The 25,503-nt window shown below is 51.2% G+C and overlaps 2 protein-coding genes across 4 annotated transcripts; both read right to left on the reverse strand.

Moving 5' to 3' along the window:
• Positions 1-6,191: 6,191 nt before the first annotated feature.
• LOC135362914 (CMRF35-like molecule 6) lies at positions 6,192-12,113 on the reverse strand. 2 transcript variants are annotated; one of them, XM_064582148.1, is made up of 4 exons: positions 11,675-12,110; positions 10,698-11,033; positions 9,235-9,346; positions 6,192-6,596 (listed from the first exon to the last, which is right to left on the reverse strand). In XM_064582148.1, exons 1-4 carry the CDS (start codon positions 11,859-11,861, stop codon positions 6,329-6,331), a joined length of 903 nt encoding a protein of 300 aa, XP_064438218.1. In that variant the 5' UTR covers positions 11,862-12,110; the 3' UTR covers positions 6,192-6,328. The 2 variants fall into 2 exon arrangements, with proteins under 2 accessions (XP_064438218.1, XP_064438219.1); XM_064582149.1 differs by having other exon boundaries at positions 6,454-8,093; positions 11,675-12,113.
• Positions 12,114-18,885: 6,772 nt separating this feature from the next.
• LOC123841868 (protein CD300H-like) lies at positions 18,886-25,271 on the reverse strand. 2 transcript variants are annotated; one of them, XM_064582170.1, is made up of 4 exons: positions 24,811-25,271; positions 23,829-24,164; positions 22,068-22,179; positions 18,893-19,428 (listed from the first exon to the last, which is right to left on the reverse strand). In XM_064582170.1, the coding sequence occupies exons 1-4, from the start codon at positions 24,869-24,871 to the stop codon at positions 19,161-19,163; spliced, it is 777 nt and encodes a 258-aa protein (XP_064438240.1). In that variant the 5' UTR covers positions 24,872-25,271; the 3' UTR covers positions 18,893-19,160. The 2 variants fall into 2 exon arrangements, with proteins under 2 accessions (XP_064438241.1, XP_064438240.1); XM_064582171.1 differs by lacking the exon at positions 22,068-22,179 and having other exon boundaries at positions 18,886-19,428.
• Positions 25,272-25,503: the final 232 nt, after the last annotated feature.

The following is a 25,503-nucleotide window of genomic DNA, read 5'->3' on the forward strand; positions in this document are numbered from 1 at the left end:
ACTGGGCTTCTCCTCTCCATCCAGTGGCACGAGGGACCGTTGTGTAACAAGAGGGTGGTCTGCCAAAACACTGGCTGCTGGTGTCCCTTTTGGGTTCACAGTGGTGACCGGGGACCTCTTCAAGGTGCAGAGTTGGGGGATGGTCCTTGCCAGGAGGGGGGGAGGTTTGTCCTAACTCAGAGTGGCGTGTTCTCATGCCATGATGGGTTTGGGGTGAGTTTATGCTGGAAATGGTAGAGAGGCAGGTTGAGGTGCAGGGCCTGACATCTTGCCTGGGTTAAGCCAGGTCCTCAACTTTGTCATGCACAACCAGGTCTATCAATTTCCCCCTAAACAGTCTCTCCCCAGATCTGTTCTTCCTCCACACTATCTTATCTAGATCAAAGGGAACAATATTCCCAGAGTTATTGCAAGGAGACCCTGTCCCCCAGGATTCCTCTCTCTGTCATTCCCCACCAATGCTTCCTCTGGTACTGTCCATCGGCCCATATCCCCTCTTCCTCCTGACATTACAACCTTTCTCTCTCCTCTTAGGGCAAGGGTGACATCCCTGCTCTTCCCAGTCCCCTCATGCCTTGTCCTCCCTCTGTTTTACTCATCAGCAAGAGAGCACTTCAACAAAATTAGGAGTAGCCAATACACCCTTTTGTCCCCTGCTCTTCAGATGAAACCCACTCTCCTTGCTTGGCTTACATGGCCTGAGTGGGACCAGCCAATTATGGGTTCTGCATTTCTACCTTGCTCCCCCACCTCAAAGTGCCCCGTGCTCCAGCCACAGCGCCCATCCTTCCCCAGGGCCTTAGCACCTGCTTGTCCCTCCCCTTGGATCTTTGTCCACCTCTTCTCACTGCTTATTTCTTCTTACCCTTCAGATTTCACCTTGGATGCCACTCCCTCAGAAAGTCATCCCTGATCACCCTTTCTAGGGGTCACCCTGTTGTCTCAATCACCAACCCCCATTTGTTTCCTCTGTAGTTCACCAAACCTTGTTAGTATGTTTCCTTTGGTGGTTTCTATGCATCTCCCCACTAGGATAGAGCTCATATCATAGCAGCAATCTGGGTCTGTTTTTCATCACCGAATGGCCCGGTGGCCAACTGCAGTATGGGACAAATGGTTGGCTTATGATAAATGTTTACTTAAAGAGCAAATGAGTGATTGGGTGAATGAATAAAGACTGAATTGGCTGCAGACATTGGCCCTAAGCAAGTGTGGTCCAAGTAGATTTGATATCTATCGCGGCATTTCAAATTCCTGCAAAACCCAGTGGCAGAACACAACATTAATTATCTCACACTTCCTGAGACTCACAAATCTGAGAGTGGCTTATGTGGGTGGTTGAGGCTCAGGATATCTCTTTCACAAAGTTGTGGTCAAGATATTGACCAAGCTATACTCATTGGAAGGCTGGGCTGGCCTGGAGGATCTGCTTCAGAGATGACACGCTCACATGGTTGTTAGCAGGAGTCCTTAGCTCCTCACCCAGTAGAACTACTTTAGTGTCTTCATGATACGGCAACGAGTTTCTCCCAGAGTGTGTGATCCTAGAAAGAGCAAGGCGTAACATATTTATGATTTCTCCTTGGAAGTCGTATACCAAAGCTCTGCCATATCTGTGGACCACACACCCACCTGATACAATGTAGAGGACCCCTGCCAAAGGGTGTGGATATCTGATCTGAGTGGTGGCCATGAAAGGATATCACTTTCTACAATGTCAGTAAGCTGTGTATTTAGGATATGTGCAATTTCCTGTTCTCGTGTTCCACTCCAATAAAAAAGAATTTAAAAAGCAAAAACCAATATGTGAAAGTATACCTCTGAAACTTTGCTTAATTTTTGTGGGGGAGTTTGCTGTTTATTGGTCTTTTCTCACATAGCAAAGAGTTTATGTAATCTCCCCATCCCCCGAGCTACCTTGCCAACAGCTCAGTCAACAAACTGACCAGAAGCATATTATAAGTGATGATGACAGGATTTGAACCCAGATTCCTCTGGCATCACTGCTCAAGTGCCTTTCACTCAGACCATGACAATGGCAGGCAGAGTGGCCCAGAGCCAGCAAGAGGGAGAAGCACCTTCTTCAGACCCAGGAAGCAGAATGAGAGGCAGCTGGTGGCATTGTAACCCAAATTGAGAAACCTGACAGGGACTCACTGTTCCCTCAGTCTTCTCAGCCCACCACCATCTCTCCCTTCTCTCTCTCACTTCCCCTCTTCTATAAACTCTTCAGTTTCTGCAGCTCCTGGCTGAGCTGAGAAGTTGAAAGATCCACCAGGTGAACAGGGCAGTTACAACAGCACCTTGACTTTAGGTTTGAGTCCGAGCCCTGAAAGTTAATGTTATGGGTTAACTGGCCATGGGCTGCTCAGATGGGAGATTATCTCTGGGTGTGTCTGGGATGATGTTTCTGGATGAGATGAGCATCTGAATCCATGGACTCAGTGAGGCAGGTTGTTCTCCCTGGGGTGGGTGGGCCTCATCTAATATGTTGAGGGTCTGAATAGAAGTGGATGACCAGCAGAGGAAGGAAGAATTGGCCCCCTGCTACCTGATGGCTTCATTGGGACATCCATCTTTTCCCACCCTCTGCACTCCTGGATCTCAGACCCTTGAACTTGGAATGAATTCCACCACCAACTTTCTTGGGTACTCCTCAGCTCCCATCACCATGGGAGCATATTCCTTATAATAAACTCTTCATATACATATTTTTCCTATTGGTTCTGTGTCTCCAGGGAACCCTGACTGATACACGTGTGTATTTGACCCTGTGGCAATTTACTTCTTCAACCCCCAAGCCTGCACATGAGGACCTAATTCAGGAAGATCCATATGAGGACTCAAGAGGAAGATCCAAAGTCTCACCACTTCCTCTCACCTGCAGCATGACCTCACACAACATCTGCCAGAGTTGATGGAATATAGGTGTTTCAAGGGGGTGCTACAGAGAAACGCAGAGTAAAAGCCTAGGATGTCAGCATGCTGAGCATGGAAGAGCAGGGGGACCATCCACACAGTGAACTGGGTCTGTCTTTTGCAAGGGAAAAGAATAATGAAGCAAAGACCAAGTTAAAGGCAAATGTTATTGCTTTTCCTTGGGCTGGAATCAGAAGTATCTGCTTTATTCCTCTTTGGCTTTAGGGTGTCTCTGAAGTTCAGAGAGGCCTGGGACACTTCTGTTTTGTGCAGCTCTCAGCATCTGAAGAAAGGAGAGATGCCAAAGTAGGGTTAAAATTCTGGGATATTTTAGAGTGGGAAGAGGTAACTGTTGACTTGGCCCCCACACCAGCCTGGAGGATGCTGAGTCCCACTGCCTGCCTGCACCAAGGTTGACCCTCCCACCCTAACCTCCTGCCCATTTCTGCTCATCTCTTTTGGTCCTGGCAACTCTGGCTCCTTGTTTCTCATCCCCTCAGCCACCTTTCCTTAAACCTTGCTGGCCCTGATCATAGTTAGTCTTGAAAGAGCTGCTTCCCCGTCTGCCTTCGGCTCAGGTCATGATCCCAGGGTCCTGGGATCGAGCCCGGCATCGGGCTCCCAGGTCCACCGCGGGGAGCCTGCTTCTCCTTCTCCCTCTGCTTGCTGCTCCCCCTGCTTCTGCTCTCTCTCTCTCTGTCAAATAAATAAATAAAATCTTCAAAAAAAAAAAAAAAGAAAGAGCTGCTTCCCTCACTCATGAGCAATAAGAGGAAGTATTGTCAGTTGTCACCACACCAAGTTGCCAGCCAGCTGACCATGTTCAGTAGGGGGCACTGGGTCTCTCTACCACTTCCAGCAGGTAAGAAATCCAGAAGAGCCATGTGGTCGCTGCTTCTCAATAAAGCTGAAGCCCTGGACTAGAGTCAGATGTGTTCTGTCTTTCTGCCTGGTTGTATCCCCTCTTTCAGGCACAGGTGGTTAGGGCCCTGACTTATTCTAGTCTGTACTAGAATGGTAGTTTGGGCTCCAGGCCCCTGGTTTCACCTTGAATTCTGGACCTGTGAATGTCTGGTCCCACCTCTAGATGGCCCCAAGGGAGACCCAGTGATTCCTAAGCCAACAGCTCAGGCTGATGAGCAGGATGGGACTTGGGGAGTGGAGCAGGCTGTAGGACTCAGCCTGAGGAGGGAAGATCATCAGGATTCATTCAGTGGGTCTAGTTCTAACCCCTGGGTGGCCAGGATCAGAGTATTTGAATCGTCCAGGGGGACTCAGCAGCTGAGAAGCAATCCTGTTAGAGTGCAATTATTTTTAAGTCCTTAAAGAGGGTCCGCCCAGAAGTTCTGCAAATGGCCACTCTCGTCATCTTTTGGTGGCTTAAAGAAGTGCCACAGGTATGCTCTGGTTGAGACCTTCCTTCTCATCAGGAGGTTGGGAACCAGAAATGCCTTTTGTACAAACCATAAGAGACTCTTCACCATAGGAAACAAACTGAGGTTTTCTGGAGGGGAGTGGGGCGGGGGGATGGGGTTACTCGGTGATGGACATTAAGGAGGGCACGTGATGTAATGAGCACTGGGTATTGGGTAAGACAGATGACTCACTAACTCCTAAATCTGAAACTAATAATACATTATATGTTAATTAATCAAATTTAAATTAAAAATTTTAAAAAAAGAAATGCCTTTTGTACTTGAGGATCAGGCCTGTCATGATCCCTCCAGCTCCCTGCTGACAGAGGGCCGGAGCTCAAGGAAATTCTGGAGCCCCATGGAAAAAAGATATTTGGTTTTCAGTCAGAGAGATTAGAGCTCAGGTTTAGGGAGAATTGACATCTATTTATTTAAATTTTCTTTGATTTCTGTCATCAGCATTTTGTCATTTTTGGCTTCCATACCCAGGGCATATTTTGTTAAGTTTATACCTAAACATTTCATTTGCTTTGGAGAAAGTGTAAACGGAATGCATTTTAAATGTTGGCTTGCATATGTTCACTTGTTAGTATATGGAAATGTGATTGACTTGTGTGTGTTAATCTTGTATCCTATGACCTGATGAACTCACCTCTTAGTTCTGTAAGGTTTTGCAGATGGTTTGAGGTTTTCTACATAGACAATTATGTCATCTGCAAACAGGGACAGCTTTATTCTTCTTTTCCATTCTCCATGCCTTTATTTCTTTATCTGACCTACTGCAATAGCCAGAATTTCCAGGGCTAAGATGAACACACGGTGAGAGTGGGCATCTCTGCCTTGCTCATGATCTTAGAGGGAAAGCGTTTAGTTTTTCATTGTTCAGTGTGATGACAGTGTATTTTTCTTTTAGATGATCTTCATCAAGTTGAGGCAATTCCCTGTATCCTTGTTTTTATGGGTTTCTTTTTTATCATGAGTGGGTATTAGAGTTTGTCATATGCTTTTTCAGTGTCATTTGAGATGATCCTATGATTTTTCTTCCTTAGTTTGGTATGGTGGATTACAGTGCTTCATTTTTCAAAGTCGAACCAAACTCACCCACCTGGAATAAGCCTCACTCCATCATGGTGTGTAATTCTTTGCTGAATTCCATTTGCTTGCCTTGCCTATCCACATCTACCTGACCCCCCGGATTCCTGCCCCACTGGCCTCTCAGGGCACTCCCCTGCCCTGAGCTTTGCCTTTGCTCACACCTTCCACCTTCCACCCCTCACCTGCCTGAGGCTCTCACCCAAGAGGAGACAAACCATGAGAGACTATGGACTCCGGGAAACAAACTGAGGGTTTCAGAGGGGAGGGGGGTGGGGGGATGGATTAGCTGGGTGATGGGTAATAAGGAGGGCAGGTGTGCTGATGAGCACTGGGTGTTATACACAACCAATGAATCATTGAACACTACATCAAAACTAATGATGTCCTATACAGTGGCTAACTGAACATAATAAAAATTAAAAAAAGAGGCTATCCCTGTCCTCTGTCACCCGATCCTCTGAACTCTCACCCATTCTTCTTCATGACACTTCTTATAAACTGATATTCTTTATTTCTTTCGTTTTGGAAACCACTCATTAGAATGGAAAGCCCGTCTTTTGTTGACTGCTTTATCCCCAGCACCTAGAAACAAGCCTGACGCTACATAGGCTCTTGGTGAATATTTGGCGAGTAGATGGAGAAAGGAAGGAATGTTGAGTTGAGGGGTTGCACTGGGGGTTCTCAGGAGGGCAAGGTCACCAAAAAGCAGGCCCTCCCTCACCCTGGGCTCCCCTGGCCAACTTGGCACTCTCTACTGCCAAGTTCAGAGTCTTAGGGAGTGCTTCCCCCATTCTCCCCAGCAAACCACCACGCACATCTACTTGTGTGTGTCATGTATTTCATTGCTTTTTTCAAGTATTTATTTATTTATTTATTTATTTATTTATTTATTTATTTATTTATTTATTTTTACCCGTTTTTGGCAATAGGTGGGAAGAGGTAGGTTTGGGGCCAGAAGTTCTTCCTCCTCTAGTCTGAGTGGCGGTGTCTCTGGACAGGATATCGATGCTCAAGGAGGGCCGCAAGTTGTCTTCATCAGGCCGACTCTGTGTCCCACAAACTGCCCACTGAGGCCTGTTGACCCAGAGGACGGCACTGAGCATAATCAGAAACAGGGGCACCTTCAGGAGAATGAGGAGCAGGAAGTGGACGCTGCCGAGCAGGGACCTGTAGGAGTGACACGGTGACTGGCAGGTGTTTCCTGCTGGACATGAGGCCCAGGCTCTGCCTCTCTCCCACCTGCTTTTGTGCTCAGGTCCCGTGGCCTCGAAAGTCAATATCAGCGTCAAAGCTGATTGGTACCAGGGCCGGACGGCCCCACGCTGAGGGCCCCAGCCTCTTGTCCTTCAGCTCAAGCCTCGACCTTGAGCATCCGGACGCAGCAGACAGGTGAGGATGTGGTGGTGAGGAATGGAGGGAAAGGGAGAAGAGGGGACCCAGGAGGCCCAGGCTCCAGAAACAGCTTTCTGAACCCACAGCCCTCAACTCTCACAGGAACTCAGCTCCTGCTGGCACCAACTGAAGAATGAAATGCTCCCTTATAAGCACTCCTCTTCCAAATTAGTCTTGACTCACATTCAGTATGATCGTTGGAGCTGCTCTTCTGCTTAAGCTGCTCAACAACATCAACCTCCATGAGTGTCCCCCCAAGCTCAGCTCACGGCCAATCCCCTCCCCTTCCGGGTCCCGGTAACTGTCCCCACGCCGGATCCTCACAAATGCTGTGTCCCCGCCCCACACTGGGCCTTTGTTGAAGCTCTCCACCTCGCCAGCCCCTCGCCTGGCTCGCAGCCTGTGGGTTTGCCCGATGTCCTCTCCAAAGTCGCACTGGGCTCCTCTTGCACACCCTGTTGGCACCCTGGCTCATATCCTCTTTGCCTGCTGGAGCTCTGGGGCAACCAGAGAGACTATCCACAAGTCCACAGCCTTGGACTGGCCAGTGGTTTTCCATCTTCAGCTCTCCCACCTCTTTGCCTGAGGACTCTCTTTACCTATAGGAGGGTGTGTGGTTTTCTGAGCAGAACAGGCCAGAAGTGGCACAGAATCCATGTCCCCAGGACGGACCCTCTGCCTACAATACTCCTTCTCCACATAAGGAGCCTTCGCTCACCACTCTGTGAGAAAACAGGAAGCCCCGCCATCTTCCCCCACCTTGAGGACAGATGTGTGTGGATCACTGCCCCAGCTTCCTCCCTGCTAGGTGGGACTGCTCTGAGGCGAGTCCTACACCGTATCTCTGAGGCTGTCCAGTGGGATGGAGCCCAGCTGCTACTGGGATGGCTTCTCCATCAAAGTACACTTGGTTGGCTTTCCCCACCTCCCTGTTCCCTCACTATACTTCCTGGGATCACCTTTTCATAAACTAATTGCACCGAAGTCCTTGCCTCAGGATCTGATTTTGAAGAAAGCCAAACTTAAACAGGCTCTTTGGTACTTGTTTTCAATGAATCTGGATTGCTTTCATCATGCCCACCATCTTCCTGTGCACCCCATCATCCTATCCATTAATGAGCCATTGGTGTACTGGTTTTACTGGGCTGATGTCACCTGCCCCCACAGCCCCTCTGAGGCCTGTTCACTCAGAGGACAGCACTGAGCATGCTCAGGAGCAGAGGCACCTCCAGGAAGACCAGGAGCCGGAAGTAGATCCTGCTGAGCAGGGACCTGTGGAGGACACGGTGACAGGCAGTGAGCCACATCCTCAGGGAGACGCCCTGGTACCCTCCACAATCCTTCTGTCCCTGTGCCCATGTCCTGAGGCTACAACAGTCCACACAGAGATCAGTCCCAGGAGGGTCCAAGGGCGGGGCAGCCCCACACAACAGACCACGTCTGTGACCCTCAGGCTAACAATTGCCCTTGAGACAGGATGTGGACATGGAGAGGGCCTGGCTATTGGAGTACAGAAGGGAGAACCTAGGGAGCAGGCAGGACCTGGGCCAGGAAAAGGGTTCTACCTAAGCCCTCCCCATTGGGGGTTACCCTGTCTGTGGACCAGAAATCAGTGCCGGGGTTATTTATCTGATGTCTGCTCCCCATGAGCAGTGTTGCCCATGAGGGATCGGAAATGTGTGCTTTAGTCCCATGGAGGATCTGGCATCTATGCGGTGCCTCCAAAACCTTGGCCTTGAAATTCAGGGGTTCATGATGGAGGGAATGAATGACCCCACTCACCTCTCTGCTCCCTTAGAGGCCTGGTCTTCAGCAGGATGACTCTCTAGCGAGGGCCTGGGGGGGTGGGAGGGGGAAGCAGGGGAGAGAGCCCAGGGGCCCCCAGAGCACCTGGCCGACCTGGGCTGAGTCCTGAAGGCCCCCTTTGCAAAAACGTTTGCACTTGCTCTTCCCTGTCTCTGCACCCCAATTTCTGCAGATACCTGAGTGCGGGGTCCCCAAATCCTACAGGTCTCCAGGGAAATGTCCTCTCACCGGCCAGTCCTCCCTGATCATTGTGTATTAAATAACAATTCCACCACCCCGAAACTCTCCCACACATGCTCTCCCCAACCCATGTGTCCTATTTCCTTCAAGCATTCATCACGAAATGGCATTACTTCTATTGATGAATGTGTTGACTTCTTCACTGTGTGAATTTCCCAACTATTGTCAGAGCAGGCTTGTGTCTAGGTGGCCCAGGGCTGTATCCCTAGAAGAGCACCTGGCACTTGGTAGGACTTCCACAATTCGGCGTGGAGTTGGTAAATAAGTGCAGGACCTAGGCCAAGACACACACCCCCACATTCCTCAGCCCTCCGCGTTGCCTAGAAACCACCCAGGTGTCAAAGGTCTCCAGCTGCTAGTCCCTTACCCAGGATGTTGGCTGGAATTGGGGGTCTCCTGCAGAGTCGCGGTGTCCCACGTGGGGACTGGCTGGGTCCTGTGAAGACCTGGGATGCTGGTGGGCCTCACGGAGCTGGGGCCTGCAGTGAGGATTGAGGGAGAAGCCTGTGTCAGGCCTGCTGTCCTCCCCCGAGCTCTCCCACTCTCTGTCAGCTGTGTGGCTCCGACTCACCTAGTCCTGGTCACTCAGGCCATCTGGACAGATGTCCTGGCTCCACATCCCCCCACAGCCACACCCAGTCTGACTGGCACTCTGGCCCTCCCCTGGCCCCTTCTCCAGGTGCACCCTGGCCAGGTGGGCGATTTCAGAGGCACAGTCGTCCTGCTCACCGGGGCACGTGGGAGTGGGAAAGAGCAAGGGCTCCGGGCTCAGCCACCCCGCACCTTGTTTACCCTGGCAGAGGATGGGGTGAGCTTTACTCTGTAGAGATTGATCCAGAGCTGGGGGTGGGGCAGGCAGGGTCCTTAGGCAGGGCTGATGTCTGGAGCGAGGATCATGAAACAGGGCACTCAGCAGAGTCTACACTGAATGGTGGGACCCTGGCACTCAATGCACTCAAGCCCCAAACTGTCAGCCAGACCTGTGAACCTGGGGGGCCACAGGACAGAAGGATAGACAGAAAGAAAGATCTAGAGAGACAGACACACATCCGGGGGACCCCATAGAAAGTGGTCTGTCCTGAAGCCAACTGGACAAATGGCTTTCCCTCACACAGCCAGTGGTGTCCGAGGATGCTCAGCCCCTCACTGTTAAATAGGATCCCACAGAGGGCCTGGGAGGGAAATGTCCTGTGTGAGAGAAACGATTAACTACGAGAAGGACCTCAGAGGAACCAGGGACAACATCAGAATAAGAACACAAGATAAAAATCTACCCACTTAGATGGATGATCTCCATCTGGTTTTTAGGAAACAGAAACAGGGTTCTAGTAGATAAGAATTATTAGCAGCACAAGGAAGTATATTTGGGGAGAGCAGTCCAGGAAGAGATTCGGGTCCCCTCCAGCATGGACAGGACCCTTGTCAGGACAGGAAGGCAGCTGACCCCAGACTCAGGGCCATCCCCAGTGCCCACCCTGGGAGAGCTTTAAGCGTGAGAGTGTGTCAGGGCGGGGCACATGGAAGCGCCTAGGTCAGCCAGAGGTGTGCATGGGCTTGTGTGAGTGTGCAGACAACACAACCCCTGCACACACAAATGCACACACACCTAGACACACATGGACATATGGACACACACAACACATGCACACACACACACATGGACACATACATACACGGACACATTCAGGGACATCCCCAGTGTCACCCACCCCATATTCACTCCACTCTTCTATCCCATGACCCACCACTTTATTGCCGGGGTCTGGGTGATCAGCCCCAGTCTCAGGCAGGCCTGGTGCTGGCGCTGGGGGAGGGGGGTCCACAGCTCACCTGGGGTCACAGACACCACAACACGGAAGGTGTGGTCGAACACAGTTCCTGGCTGTCCTGATATATCGATCCCACACCAGTATGTTCCTGCATCATCCTCTGTGAGGCTCTCCAAGGTCACTGTAAAGGTGAGGTTGGCGGGATGGTCCCTGATGGACACACGGCCGCTCCTCACTTCTCTGTCTGCCTCTTTGGTCTTTATAGTACTCCACAAACATGGTCTCTTGCACCAGTATTTGGCAACCTCTCTGAATTTCTCCTCGTACTGACACTGCACGCTCAGGGATCCCCCCACGGTGCCCGTCACGGAGGTGGGGCCACTCAGACACCAACAACCTGGAAAACACAGCCGAGTGTGGTCCCTTACCAGATGGGCCTGGGTCAAGGGGATCTGGGGTCATGGTGGCCCTGGATTCCCCAAAAGGATCTCAGGGACTGGAGGAGGCCTTGGCAGGAGACAGACCTTTCCTGAGACTAGAGGGGGAGGAGGTAGCTCCCTACCCACAAAGTGGCACAAGGAGAGGGTGTTCAATGTGTGTGTGTGTGTATGTGTGTGTGTGTGTGTGATGCAGCAAGATTTCCTTTCTGACTGTGACCCTACGGTAATGGTGGTCACAGGCGCCCCTCTCCTCAGAGTTGCTCTGTCCACTGTAGTGGATTTAACTCACCTGCTTCATGCTCTGAATGCTCCTGGTCACTGCGGGGGCAGTGCTGGCCGATCCTAGAATGTTCTCTGCTCTCCCTCCTCCCTCCCAGGTCCTGCTTCCCTCCCCATGGGCCGCCCCGCACCCCCCCCACACACACCCTGACCACAAGGAAGTGACATGTCACTTGTCCATTGTCAGTACTCTGCCCTGCGAGTCACAGTAGAGTGGACTTTCCAAAGAAGAAAGACTCCTGTGTCCCTCCCCTGTCTCCCCTGTCTCCCTCCTTCCCACTCAGGGCAGACATCCCTGCCCAGGCTCAGCCCCGCTCACCTGGGACCTGCAGAAGGAGCAGAGCTACAGGCAGCCAAGGCCTCCCGTCTCTCGGGGTCATGTCTGCAGCACAGACGTCACCCACAGCAATGCCAGGCCCCTGAGGGGGGACAATTTCAAGCCTCCTCACAGAAGGTCCAGTCTCCACGACCCACTTCTGCTTTTTGAGGCCTCTTCGCTTCCCCATCCAGCCTGTGTTGGTCTCACACTCTTCTTCCACATCGACTCAAGCTGGTTGGGGTGCGGGAAGCTCGGGGAGAGAAGCACCATGGACTGAGGCAGAGTCCTGGACCTGATGCCCAGGGCTCCTCTCAATCCCAATGACAGGACAGCTCCTGGTCAAGGACTGGATTGGGATTGCCATCCCCTTAAGCAGACAACATCTGCTCCTCTCTCTGTCCACACTCGCCCCACACAATGGAGTCACACTGGAGCATTTCCTCCTCAGTGGGACTCCCTCACCCCCATGACATGTGACTTCCTTGTGGTCAGGATGTACCATGTCCGGGGTGGAGCGCCAGTAGCCCATCTTCTCAGGCATCGGTGCTGACTGCAGGGTGTTAAGACTCCTCAACCTGCGGTTCCAAGCACCCACAGTCCCCATGGGACCCCTGCTCTCCTCTGGCCACACAGGTTGGCACTGTGACCTCAGATGCTCTCAAAGGTCCCATTAGGGTTCTGGGTTCCTAACCAGGGTACAAATCCCCCAGGCTGTGCTTCCCTCCTGTGTTTTTCCCTGTTCTCAAGACATGGACATGGAGCAGCCATCACCAACCCCGTGAGCACCTCACTTTTGAGTCTTTCTTCTTTGGAAAGTCCACTCTACTGTGACTCAGAGGGCAGAGTACTGGCAATGGACAAGAGGGTCCAGAGATTGAGGAAGCTGATGGGACCATGGGGACATGTGAAGCTGAGACTGGGCTTCTCCTCTCCATCCAGTGGCACGAGGGACCGTTGTGTAACAAGAGGGTGGTCTGCCAAAACACTGGCTGCTGGTGTCCCTTTTGGGTTCACAGTGGTGACCAGGGACCTCTTCAAGGTGCAGAGTTGGGGGATGGTCCTTGACAGGACGGGGGGAGGTTTGTCCTAACTCAGAGTGGCATGTTCTCATGACATGATGGGTTTGGGGTGAGTTTATGCTGGAAATGGTAGAGAGGCAGGTTGAGGTGCAAGGCCTGACATCTTGCCTGGTTTAAGCCAGGTCCTCAACTTTGTCATGCACAACCAGGTCTATCAATTTCCCCCTAAACAGTCTCTCCCCAGATCTGTTCTTCCTCCACACTATCTTATCTAGATCAAAGGGAACAATATTCCCAGAGTTATTGCAAGGAGACCCTATCACCCAGGATTCCTCTCTCTGTCATTCCCCACCAATGTTTCCTCTGGTACTGTCCATCTGCCCATATCTCCTCTTCCTCCTGACATTACAACCATCCTCTCTCCTCTCAGTGCAAGGGTGGCATCCCTGTTCTTCCCAATTCCCTCCTGCCTTGTCCTCCCTCTGTTCCACTCATCAGCAAGAGAGCACTTCAACAAATCAGGAGTAGCCAATACACCCTTTTGTCCCCTGCTCTTCAGATGAAACCCACTCTCCTTGCTTGGCTTACATGGCCTGAGTGGGACCAGCCAATTATGGGTTCTGCATTTCTATCTTGCTCCCCCACCTCAAAGTGCCCCGTGCTCCAGCCACAGCGCCCATCCTTCCCCAGGGCCTTAGCACCTGCTTGTCCCTCCCCTTGGATCTTTGTCCACCTCTTCTCACTGCTTATTTCTTCTTATCCTTTATGTTTCACCTTGGATGCCATTCCCTCAGAAAGTCATCCCTGATCACCCTTTCTAGGGGTCACCCTGTTGTCTCAGTTACCAACCCCCATTTGTTTCCTCCGTAGTTCACCAAACCTTGTTAGTATTTTTCTTTTGGTGGTTTCTATGCATCTCCGCACTAGGATAGAGCTCATGTCATAGCAGCAATCTGGATCTGTTTTTCATCACCAAATGACCCGGTGGCCAACTGCAGTATGGGACAAATGGTTGGCTTATGATAAATATTTACTGAATGAACAAATGAGTGATTGAGTGAATGAATAAAGACTGAATTGGCTGCAGACATTGGCCCTAAGCAAGTGTGGTCCAAGTAGATTTGATATCTATCGCGGCATTTCAAATTCTGCAAAACCCAGTAGCAGAACACAACATTAGTTATCTCACACTTCCTGAGACTTACAAATCTGCGAGTGGCTTATCTGGGTGGTTGTGGCTCAGGATATCTCTTTCACAAAGCTGTGGTCAAGATATTGACCAAGCTATACTCATTGGAAGGCTGGGCTGGCCTGGAGGATCTGCTTCAGAGATGACACGCTCACATGGTTGTTAGCAGGAGTCCTTAGCTCCTCGCCCAGTAGAACTACTTTAGTGTCTTCATGATATGGCAACGAGTTTCTCCCAGAGTGTGTGATCCTAGAAAGAGCAAGGCGTAACATATTTATGATTTCTTCTTGGAAGTCGTATACCATTGCTTCTTCCATATTTGTGGACCACACACACACCCTGATACAATGTAGAGGACCCCTCCCAAGGATGTGGATATCTGATCTGAGTGGTGGCCATGAAAGATATCACTTTCTACAATGTCAGTAAGCTGTGTATTTAGGATATGTGCAGTTTCCTATTCTCATGTTCCACTCCAATAAAAGAATTTAAAAAGCAAAAACCAATACGTGATAGTATACCTCTGAAACTTTGCTTAATTTTTGTGGGGGAGTTTGCTGTTTATTGGTCTTCTCTCACATAGCAAAGAGTTTACGTAATCTCCCCATCCCCCGAGCTACCTTGCCAACAGCTCAGTCAACAAACTGACCAGAAGCATATTATAAGTGATGATGACAGGATTTGAACCCAGATTCCTCTGGCATCACTGCTCAAGTGCCTTTCACTCAGACCATGACAGTGGCAGGCAGAGTGGCCCAGAGCCAGCAAGAGGGAGAAGCACCTTCTTCAGACCCAGGAAGCAGAATGAGAGGCAGCTGGTGGCATTGTAACCCAAATTGAGAAACCTGACAGGGACTCACTGTTCCCTCAGTCTTCTCAGCCCACCACCATCTCTCCCTTCTCTCTCTCACTTCCCCTCTTCTGAAAACTCTTCAGTTTCTGCAGCTCCTGGCTGAGCTGAGAAGTTGAAAGATCCACCAGGTGAACAGGGCAGTTAACAACAGCAACTTGACTTTAGGTTTGAGTCCGAGCCCTGAAAGTTAATGTTATGGGTTGACTGGCCATGGGCTGTTCATATGAGAGATTATCTCTGGGTGTGTCTGGGATGATGTTTCTGGATGAGATGAGCATCTGAATCCATGGACTCGGTGAAGTAGGTTGCTCTCCCTCAGGTGGGTGGGCGTCACCCAATCAGTTGAGGGTCTGAGTAGAAATGGATGACCAGCAGAGGAAGGAGGAATTGGCCCCTTGCTGCCTGATGGCTTCAGCTGGGACATCCATCTTTTCCCACCCTCTGCACTCCTGGATCTCAGACCCTTGAACTTGGAATGAATTCCACCACCAACTTTCTTGGGTACTCCTCAGCTCCCATCACCGTGGGAGCATATTCCTTATAATAAACTCTTCATATACATATTTTTCCTATTGGTTCTGTGTCTCCAGGGAACCTTGACCAATACAGGTGTATATTTGACCCTGTGGCAGTTTACTTCTTCAACCCTCAAGCCTGCACATGAGGACCTAATTCAGGAAGATCCATGTGAGGACTCAACAGGAAGATGCAAAATCTCACCACTTCCTCTCACCTGCAGGGTGACCTTACATGATATCTCCCAGAGTTGATGGAATGTAGGTGTTTTAAGGCCTGCTACAGAGAAACTTGGAGTAAAAGCCTAGGATGTCAGCATGCTGAGCATGGAAGAGCCTGGGGATCATCCACACAGTGTATTAGGTCTGTCTTTTAAAGGGAAATGAATGAAACAAAGACCAAGTTAAAGGCAAATGCTATTGCCTTTCCTTGGGCTGGAATCAGAAGTATCTGCTTATTCTTCTTTGCCTTTAGGGTGTTTCTGAGGTTCAGAGAGGCCTGGGACACTTCAGTTTTGTGCATCTCTCAGCATCTGAAGAAAAGAGAGATGCCAAAGTAGGGTTACAAAATTTCTGGGATATTTTAGTGTGGGAAGAGGTAACTGTTGACTTGGCCCCCACACCAGCCTGGAGGATGCTGAGTCCCATTGCCTGCCTGCACCTGGAGCTTCAGGTGCCCCAATCCCTGATGGTGTCCCCACAGGCACAAGCTTATCTCTAGGAAACTGGGAGAGGCCCTTGGGCTGTGTACCCAGAGCTCTTGGAAGTGCTGAGATGAAGACTATGAGCACTACAGGGACAAAAAAAAAATTATGGTATATTTCAAATGTGTAAACTTCGTGAGTCAACTTTTTACATGCAAATGGTCATAAGGCATAATTAATTGGGCTATAAAAATGATTCCTGAATTAAAATATTAATTTACTTGTGTTTTGGTAGGAATAAAACACACATATATAAATAGTAGGATGAACATTTAAATCAGTGCAGCCCTGTGATTGTATAGAGAATTCAATTTAGAGATAATATAAAGACTACTTTTGAAGTTTGTCATGGGATGCCAGGCCAGAGCCACAAGACAGACCTCTCTCCTCACTGCAAAGTTGACCCTCCCACCCCAACCTCCTGCCCATTTCTACCCATCTCTCTTGGTCCTGGCAACTCTGTCTCCTTGTTTCTCATCCCCTCAGCCACCTTTCCTTAGACCTTGCTGGCCCTGATCATAGTTAGTCTTGAAAGAGCTGCTTCCCTCACTCATGAGCAATAAGAGGAAGCATTGTCAGTTGTCACCACACCAAGTTGCCAGCCAGCTGACCATGTTCAGTAGGGGGCACTGGGTCTCTCTACCACTTCCAGCAGGTAAGAAATCCAGAAGAGCCATGTGGTTGCTGCTTCTCAATAAAGCTGAAGCCCTGGACTAGAGTCAGATGTGTCCTGTCTTTCTGCCTGGTTGTATCCCCTCTTTCGGGCACAGGTGGTTAGGGCCCTGACTTATTCTAGTCTGTACTAGAATGGTAGTTTGGGCTCCAGGCCCCTGGTTTCACCTTGAATTCTGGACCTGTGAATGTCTGGTCCCACCTCTAGATGGCCCCAAGGGAGACCCAGTGATTCCTAAGCCAACAGCTCAGGCTGATGAGCAGGATGGGACTTGGGGAGTGGAGCAGGCTGTAGGACTCAGCCTGAGGAGGGAAGGTCATCAGGATTCATTCAGTGGGTCTAGTTCTAACCCCTGGGTGGCCAGGATCAGAGTATTTGAATCGTCCAGGGGGACTCAGCAGCTGAGAAGCAATCCTGTTAGAGTGCAATTATTTTTAAGTCCTTAAAGAGGGTCCGCCCAGAAGTTCTGCAAATGGCCACTCTCGTCATCTTTTGGTGGCTTAAAGAAGTGCCACAGGTATGCTCTGGTTGAGACCTTCCTTCTCATCAGGAGGTTGGGAACCAGAAATGCCTTTTGTACAAACCATAAGAGACTCTTCACCATAGGAAACAAACTGAGGTTTTCTGGAGGGGAGTGGGGCGGGGGGATGGGGTTACTCGGTGATGGACATTAAGGAGGGCACGTGATGTAATGAGCACTGGGTATTGGGTAAGACAGATGACTCACTAACTCCTAAATCTGAAACTAATAATACATTATATGTTAATTAATCAAATTTAAATTAAAAATTTTAAAAAAAGAAATGCCTTTTGTACTTGAGGATCAGGCCTGTCATGATCCCTCCAGCTCCCTGCTGACAGAGGGCCGGAGCTCAAGGAAATTCTGGAGCCCCATGGAAAAAAGATATTTGGTTTTCAGTCAGAGAGATTAGAGCTCAGGTTTAGGGAGAATTGACATCTATTTATTTAAATTTTCTTTGATTTCTGTCATCAGCATTTTGTCATTTTTGGCTTCCATACCCAGGGCATATTTTGTTAAGTTTATACCCAAACATTTCATTTGCTTTGGAGAAAGTGTAAACGGAATGCATTTTAAATGTTGGCTTGCATATGTTCACTTGTTAGTATATGGAAATGTGATTGACTTGTGTGTGTTAATCTTGTATCCCATGACCTGATGAACTCACCTCTTAGTTCTATGAGGTTTTGCAGATGGTTTGAGGTTTTCTACATAGACAATTATGTCATCTGCAAACAGGGACAGCTTTATTCTTCTTTTCCATTCTCCATGCCTTTATTTCTTTATCTGACCTACTGCAATAGCCAGAATTTCCAGGGCTAAGATGAACACACGGTGAGAGTGGGCATCTCTGCCTTGCTCATGATCTTAGAGGGAAAGCGTTTAGTTTTTCATTGTTCAGTGTGATGACAGTGTATTTTTCTTTTAGGTGATCTTCATCAAGTTGAGGCAATTCCCTGTATCCTTGTTTTTATGAGTTTCTTTTTTATCATGAGTGGGTATTAGAGTTTGTCATATGCTTTTTCAGTGTCATTTGAGATGATCCTATGATTTTTCTTCCTTAGTTTGGTATGGTGGATTACAGTGCTTCATTTTTCAAAGTCGAACCAAACTCACCCACCTGGAATAAGCCTCACTCCATCATGGTGTGTAATTCTTTGCTGAATTCCATTTGCTTGCCTTGCCTATCCACATCTACCTGACCCCCCGGATTCCTGCCCCACTGGCCTCTCAGGGCACTCCCCTGCCCTGAGCTTTGCCTTTGCTCACACCTTCCACCTTCCACCCCTCACCTGCCTGAGGCTCTCACCCAAGAGGAGACAAACCATGAGAGACTATGGACTCCGGGAAACAAACTGAGGGTTTCAGAGGGGAGGGGGGTGGGGGGATGGATTAGCTGGGTGATGGGTAATAAGGAGGGCAGGTGTGCTGATGAGCACTGGGTGTTATACACAACCAATGAATCACTGAACACTACATCAAAACTAATGATGTCCTATACAGTGGCTAACTGAACATAATAAAAATTAAAAAAAGAGGCTATCCCTGTCCTCTGTCACCCGATCCTCTGAACTCTCACCCATTCTTCTTCATGACACTTCTTATAAACTGATATTCTTTCTTTCTTTCGTTTTGGAAACCACCCATTAGAATGGAAAGCCCGTCTTTTGTTGACTGCTTTATCCCCAGCACCTAGAAACAAGCCTGACGCTACATAGGCTCTTGGTGAATATTTGGCGAGTAGATGGAGAAAGGAAGGATTGTTGAGTTGAGGGGTTGCACTGGGGGTTCTCAGGAGGGCAAGGTCACCAAAAAGCAGGCCCTCCCTCACCCTGGGCTCCCCTGGCCAACTTGGCGCTCTCTACTGCCAAGTTCAGAGTCTTAGGGAGTGCTTCCCCCATTCTCCCCAGCAAACCACCACGCACATCTACTTGTGTGTGTCATGTATTTCATTGCTTTTTTCAAGTATTTATTTATTTATTTATTTATTTATTTATTTATTTATTTATTTATTTATTTATTTTTACCCGTTTTTGGCAATAGGTGGGAAGAGGTAGGTTTGGGGCCAGAAGTTCTTCCTCCTCTAGTCTGAGTGGCGGTGTCTCTGGACAGGATATCGATGCTCAAGGAGGGCCGCAAGTTGTCTTCATCAGGCCGACTCTGTGTCCCACAAACTGCCCACTGAGGCCTGTTGACCCAGAGGACGGCACTGAGCATAATCAGAAACAGGGGCACCTTCAGGAGAATGAGGAGCAGGAAGTGGACGCTGCCGAGCAGGGACCTGTAGGAGTGACACGGTGACTGGCAGGTGTTTCCTGCTGGACACGAGGCCCAGGCTCTGCCTCTCTCCCACCTGCTTTTGTGCTCAGGTCCCGTGGCCTCGAAAGTCAATATCAGCGTCAAAGCTGATTGGTACCAGGGCCGGACGGCCCCACGCTGAGGGCCCCAGCCTCTTGTCCTTCAGCTCAAGCCTCGACCTTGAGCATCCGGACGCAGCAGACAGGTGAGGATGTGGTGGTGAGGAATGGAGGGAAAGGGAGAAGAGGGGACCCAGGAGGCCCAGGCTCCAGAAACAGCTTTCTGAACCCACAGCCCTCAACTCTCACAGGAACTCAGCTCCTGCTGGCACCAACTGAAGAATGAAATGCTCCCTTATAAGCACTCCTCTCCCAAATTAGTCTTGACTCACATTCAGTATGATCGTTGGAGCTGCTCTTCTGCTTAAGCTGCTCAACAACATCAACCTCCATGAGTGTCCCCCCAAGCTCAGCTCACGGCCAATCCCCTCCCCTTCCGGGTCCCGGTAACTGTCCCCACGCCGGATCCTCACAAATGCTGTGTCCCCGCCCCACACTGGGCCTTTGTTGAAGCTCTCCACCTCGCCAGCCCCTCGCCTGGCTCGCAGCCTGTGGGTTTGCCCGATGTCCTCTCCAAAGTCGCACTGGGCTCCTCTTGCACACCCTGTTGGCACCCTGGCTCATATCCTCTTTGCCTGCTGGAGCTCTGGGGCAACCAGAGAGACTATCCACAAGTCCACAGCCTTGGACTGGCCAGTGGTTTTCCATCTTCAGCTCTCCCACCTCTTTGCCTGAGGACTCTCTTTACCTATAGGAGGGTGTGTGGTTTTCTGAGCAGAACAGGCCAGAAGTGGCACAGAATCCATGTCCCCAGGACGGACCCTCTGCCTACAATACTCCTTCTCCACATAAGGAGCCTTGGCTCACCACTCTGTGAGAAAACAGGAAGCCCCGCCATCTTCCCCCACCTTGAGGACAGATGTGTGTGGATCACTGCCCCAGCTTCCTCCCTGCTAGGTGGGACTGCTCTGAGGTGAGTCCTACACCGTATCTCTGAGGCTGTCCAGTGGGATGGAGCCCAGCTGCTACTGGGATGGCTCCTCCATCAAAGTACACTTCGTTGGCTTTCCCCACCTCCCTGTTCCCTCACTATACTTCCTGGGATCACCTTTTCATAAACTAATTGCACCGAAGTCCTTGCCTCAGGATCTGATTTTGAAGAAAGCCAAACTTAAACAGGCTCTTTGGTACTTGTTTTCAATGAATCTGGATTGCTTTCATCATGCCCACCATCTTCCTGTGCACCCCATCATCCTATCCATTAATGAGCCATTGGTGTACTGGTTTTACTGGGCTGATGTCACCTGCCCCCACAGCCCCTCTGAGGCCTGTTCACTCAGAGGACAGCACTGAGCATGCTCAGGAGCAGAGGCACCTCCAGGAAGACCAGGAGCCGGAAGTAGATCCTGCTGAGCAGGGACCTGTGGGGGACACGGTGACAGGCAGTGAGCCACATCCTCAGGGAGACGCCCTGGTACCCTCCACAATCCTTCTGTCCCTGTGCCCATGTCCTGAGGCTACAACAGTCCACACAGAGATCAGTCCCAGGAGGGTCCAAGGGCGGGGCAGCCCCACACAACAGACCACGCCTGTGACCTTCAGGCTAACAATTGCCCTTGAGACAGGATGTGGACATGGAGAGGGCCTGGCTATTGGAGTGACGGGAAGGAGACCCCAGGGAGCAGGCAGGACCTGGGCCAGGAAAAGGGTTCTACCTAAGCCCTCCCTATTGGGGGTTACCCTGTCTGTGGACCAGAAATCAGTGCCGGGGTTATTTATCTGATGTCTGCTCCCCATGAGCAGTGTTGCCTATGAGGGATCGGAAATGTGTGCTTTAGTCCCAGGGAGGATCTGGCATCTGTGCGGTGCCTCCAAAACCTTGGCCTTGAAATTCAGGGGTTCATGATGGAGGGAATGAATGACCCCACTCACCTCTCTGCTCCCTTAGGGGCCTGGTCTTCAGCAGGATGACTCTCTAGCGAGGGCCTGGGGGGGTGGGAGGGGAAAGCAAGGGAGAGAGCCCAGGGGCCCCCAGAGCACCTGGCCGACCTGGGCTGGGTCCTGAAGGCCCCCTTTGCAAAAACGCTTGCACTTGCTCTTCCCTGTCTCTGCACCCCAATTTCTGCAGATACCTGAGTGCGGGGTCCCCAAATCCTACAGGTCTCCAGGGAAATGTCCTCTCACCGGCCAGTCCTCCCTGATCATTGTGTATTAAATAACAATTCCACCACCCCGAAACTCTCCCACACATGCTCTCCCCGACCCATGTGTCCTATTTCCTTCAAGCATTCATCACGAACTGGCCTTACTTCTATTGATGAATGTGTTGACTTCTTCACTGTGTGAATTTCCCAACTATTGTCAGAGCAGGCTTGTGTCTAGGTGGCCCAGGGCTGTATCCCTAGAAGAGCACCTGGCACTTGGTAGGACTTCCACAATTCGGCGTGGAGTTGGTAAATAAGTGGAGGACCTAGGCCAAGACATACACCCCCACATTCCTCAGCCCTCCACGTTGCCTAGAAACCACCCAGGTGTCAAAGGTCCCCAGCTGCTAGCCCCTTACCCAGGATATTGTCTGGGATTGGGGGTCTCCTCCAGAGTCGCGGTGCCCCACGTGGGGACTGGCAGCGTCCTGTGAAGACCTGGGGTGCTGGTGGGCCTCACGGAGCTGGGGCCTGCAGTGAGGATTGAGGGAGAAGCCTGTGTCAGGCCTGCTGTCCTCCCCCGGGCTCTCCCACTCTCTGTCAGTTGTGTGGCTCCGACTCACCTAGTCCTGGTCACTCAGGCCATCTGGACAGATGTCCTGGCTCCACATTCCCCACAGCCACACCCAGTCTGACTGGCACTCTGGCCCTCCCCTGGCCCCTTCTCCAGGTGCACCCTGGCCAGGTGGGCGATTCAGAGGCAGAGTCGTCCTGCTCACCGGGGCACGTGGGAGTGGGAAAGAGCAAGGGCTCCGGGCTCAGCCACCCCGCACCTTGTTTACCCTGGCAGAGGATGGGGTGAGCTTTACTCTGTAGAGATTGATCCAGAGCTGGGGGTGGGGCAGGCAGGGTCCTTAGGCAGGGCTGATGTCTGGAGTGAGGATCATGAAACAGGGCACTCAGCAGAGTCTACACTGAATGGTGGGACCCTGGCACTCAATGCACTCAGGCCCCAAACTGTCAGCCAGACTTGTGAACCTGGGGGGCCACAGGACAGAAGGATAGACAGAAAGAAAGATCTAGAGAGACAGACACACATCCGGGGGACCCCATAGAATGTGGCCTGTCCTGAAGCCAACTGGACAAATGGCTTTCCCTCACACAGCCAGTGGTGTCCGAGGATGCTCAGCCCCTCACTGTTAAATAGGATCCCACAAAGGGCCTGGCAGGGAAATGTCCTGTGTGAGAGAAATGAAGACCTACAAGAAAGACCTTAGGGAAACCAGGGACAACATCAGAATAAGAACACAAGATAAAAATCTACCCACTTAGATGGATGACCTCCATGTGGTTCTTAGGAAACAAAAACAGGGTTCTAGTAAAGATGAATTCTTTGCAGCAGAGGGAAGTATATTTGGGGCATAGGACCTGAGAAATCATTTTTCTCATCCTTCTTCTCCTTTGTCTGAGGGGAGCTCAGGGGTTTCTCTGAGCTCCCTCCTGTGGGGACAAGGGGCCAGAGGGGGAGGGTCAAGCTGGAGCGGGAGGGAGGTCCCCAAATGTTCACAGAAGCCCCACATCAGGGTCTGGGGCTCCTTCTTGGGCCCCTGTTCAGGCTGCTGCAGACCCCCAGGATCACAGCTGTGAGGCTGGTGCCTCAGGAACCATCCATGACACGCTGATGTCCTGTTAGAGCCCGGGTCATGGGCAGCCAGTAAGGGAGAAGAGCGAATGCCCTAGGGGTTCAAGTCCCCATTGGGAGGACAGAGAGTGGTCCAGGAAGAGACTCGGGTCCCCTCCAGCGTGGACAGTACCCTTGTCAGGACAGGAAGGCAGCCAACCCCAGACTCAGGGCCATTCCCCCTGCCCACCTTTGGAGAGTTTTAGGCGTGAGAGTGTGTCAGGGCGGGGCACTCAGAGGCTCCTAGGACAGACAGCCAGAGGTGTTCATAATCTTGTGTGAGTGAGCAGACAACAAAACACCTGCAAACACACCTAGACACAAACAGACATATACACAAACACACACATGCATATTCCTGGTGTTCGAGGCACCAACACCATTCCCACCCCGCCCTTCTGTACCATGCCCCACCACTTTCCTGCTGGGGTCGGGGTGATCAGCCCCAGTCTCAGGCAGCCCTGGTGCTGGCGCTGGGGGAGGGGGGTCCACAGCTCACCTGGGGTCACAGACACCACAACACGGAAGGTGAGGTCGATCATATATCCTGGGAGCCATGATGTATCGATCCCACACCGGTATGTTCCTGCATCACCTTCTGTGAGGTTCTCCAAGGTCACTGTGAAGGTGAAGTTTGCAGGATGGTCCCTGATGGACACCCGGCCGCTCCTCACTTCTTTGTCTGACTTTTCAATCTTCACAATATCCCCCAAACATGGGCTCTTGCACCAGTATTTGGCAATCTCTCTGAATTTCTCCTCGTACTGACACTGCACGCTCAGGGATCCCCCCACGGTGCCCGTCATGGAGGTGGGGCCACTGAGACACCAACAACCTGGAAAACACAACCGAGTGTGGTCCCTCACCACATGAGCCTGGGTCAAGGGGATCTGGGGTCATGGTGGCCCTGCATTCCCCAAAAGGATCTCAGGGCCTGGAGGAGGCCTTGGCAGGAGACAGACCTTTCCTGAGACTAGAGGGGGAGGAGGTAGCTCCCTACCCACAAAGTGGCACAAGGAGAGGGTGTTCAATGTGTGTGTGTGTGTGTGTGTGTGTGTGTGTGTGTGTGTGATGCACCAAGATCTCCTTTCTGACTATGACCCTACGGTAATGGTGGTCACAGGCGCCCCTCTCCTCAGAGTTGCTCTGTCCACTGTAGTGGATTTAACTCACCTGCTTCATGCTCTGAATGCTCCTGGTCACTGTGGGGGCAGTGCTGGCCGATCCTAGAATGTTCTCTGCTCTCCCTCCTCCCTCCCAGGTCCTGCTTCCCTCCCCATGGGCCGCCCCGCACTCCCACACACACACCCTGACCACAAGGAAGTGACATGTCACTTGTCCATTGTCAGTACTCTGCCCTGCGAGTCACAGTAGAGTGGACTTTCCAAAGAAGAAAGACTCCTGTGTCCCTCCCCTGTCTCCCCTGTCTCCCTCCTTCCCACTCAGGGCAGACATCCCTGCCCAGGCTCAGCCTCACTCACCTGGGACCTGCAGAAGGAGCAGAGCTACAGGCAGCCAAGGCCTCCCGTCTCTCGGGGTCATGTCTGCAGCACAGACGTCACCCACAGCAATGCCAGGCCCCTGAGGGGGGACATCACCTACAGCAATGCCAGGTTCCAGAGGGGGGACAATTTCAAGCCTCCTCACAGAAGGTCCAGTCTCCACAGCCCACTTCTGCTTTTTGAGGCCTCTTCACTTCCTTGTCTAGCCTGTGTTTGGTCTCACAATCTTCTTCCACATTGACTCAAGCTGGGCGGGGTGCAGGAAGCTTGGGGAGAGAAGCACCACGGACTGAGGCAGAGTCCTGGACCTGGTGCCCCGGGCTCCTCTCAATCCCAGTGACAGGACAGCTCCTGGTCAAGGACTGGATTGGGATTGCCATCCCCTTAAGCAGACAACATCTGCTCCTCTCTCTGTCCACACTCGCCCCACACAATGGAGTCACACTGGAGCATTTCTTCCTCAGTGGGACTTCCTCACCCCCGTGACATGTCACTTCCTTGTGGTCAGGATGGACCATGTCTGGGGTGGAGTGCCAGTAGCCCAACTTCTCAGGCATCGGTCGTGACTGCAGGGTGTTAAGACTCCTCAGCCTGCAGTTCCAAGCAGCCACAGTCCCCATGGGACCCCTGCTCTCCTCTGGCCACACAAATTGGTACTGTGACCTCAGATGC

Source organism: Mirounga angustirostris, unplaced genomic scaffold (assembly GCF_029215605.1).
Source record: "Mirounga angustirostris isolate CCGP_5_RB_7025 unplaced genomic scaffold, mMirAng1.0.hap1 SCAF_17, whole genome shotgun sequence".
NCBI classification, from domain to species: Eukaryota; Metazoa; Chordata; class Mammalia; order Carnivora; family Phocidae; genus Mirounga; species Mirounga angustirostris.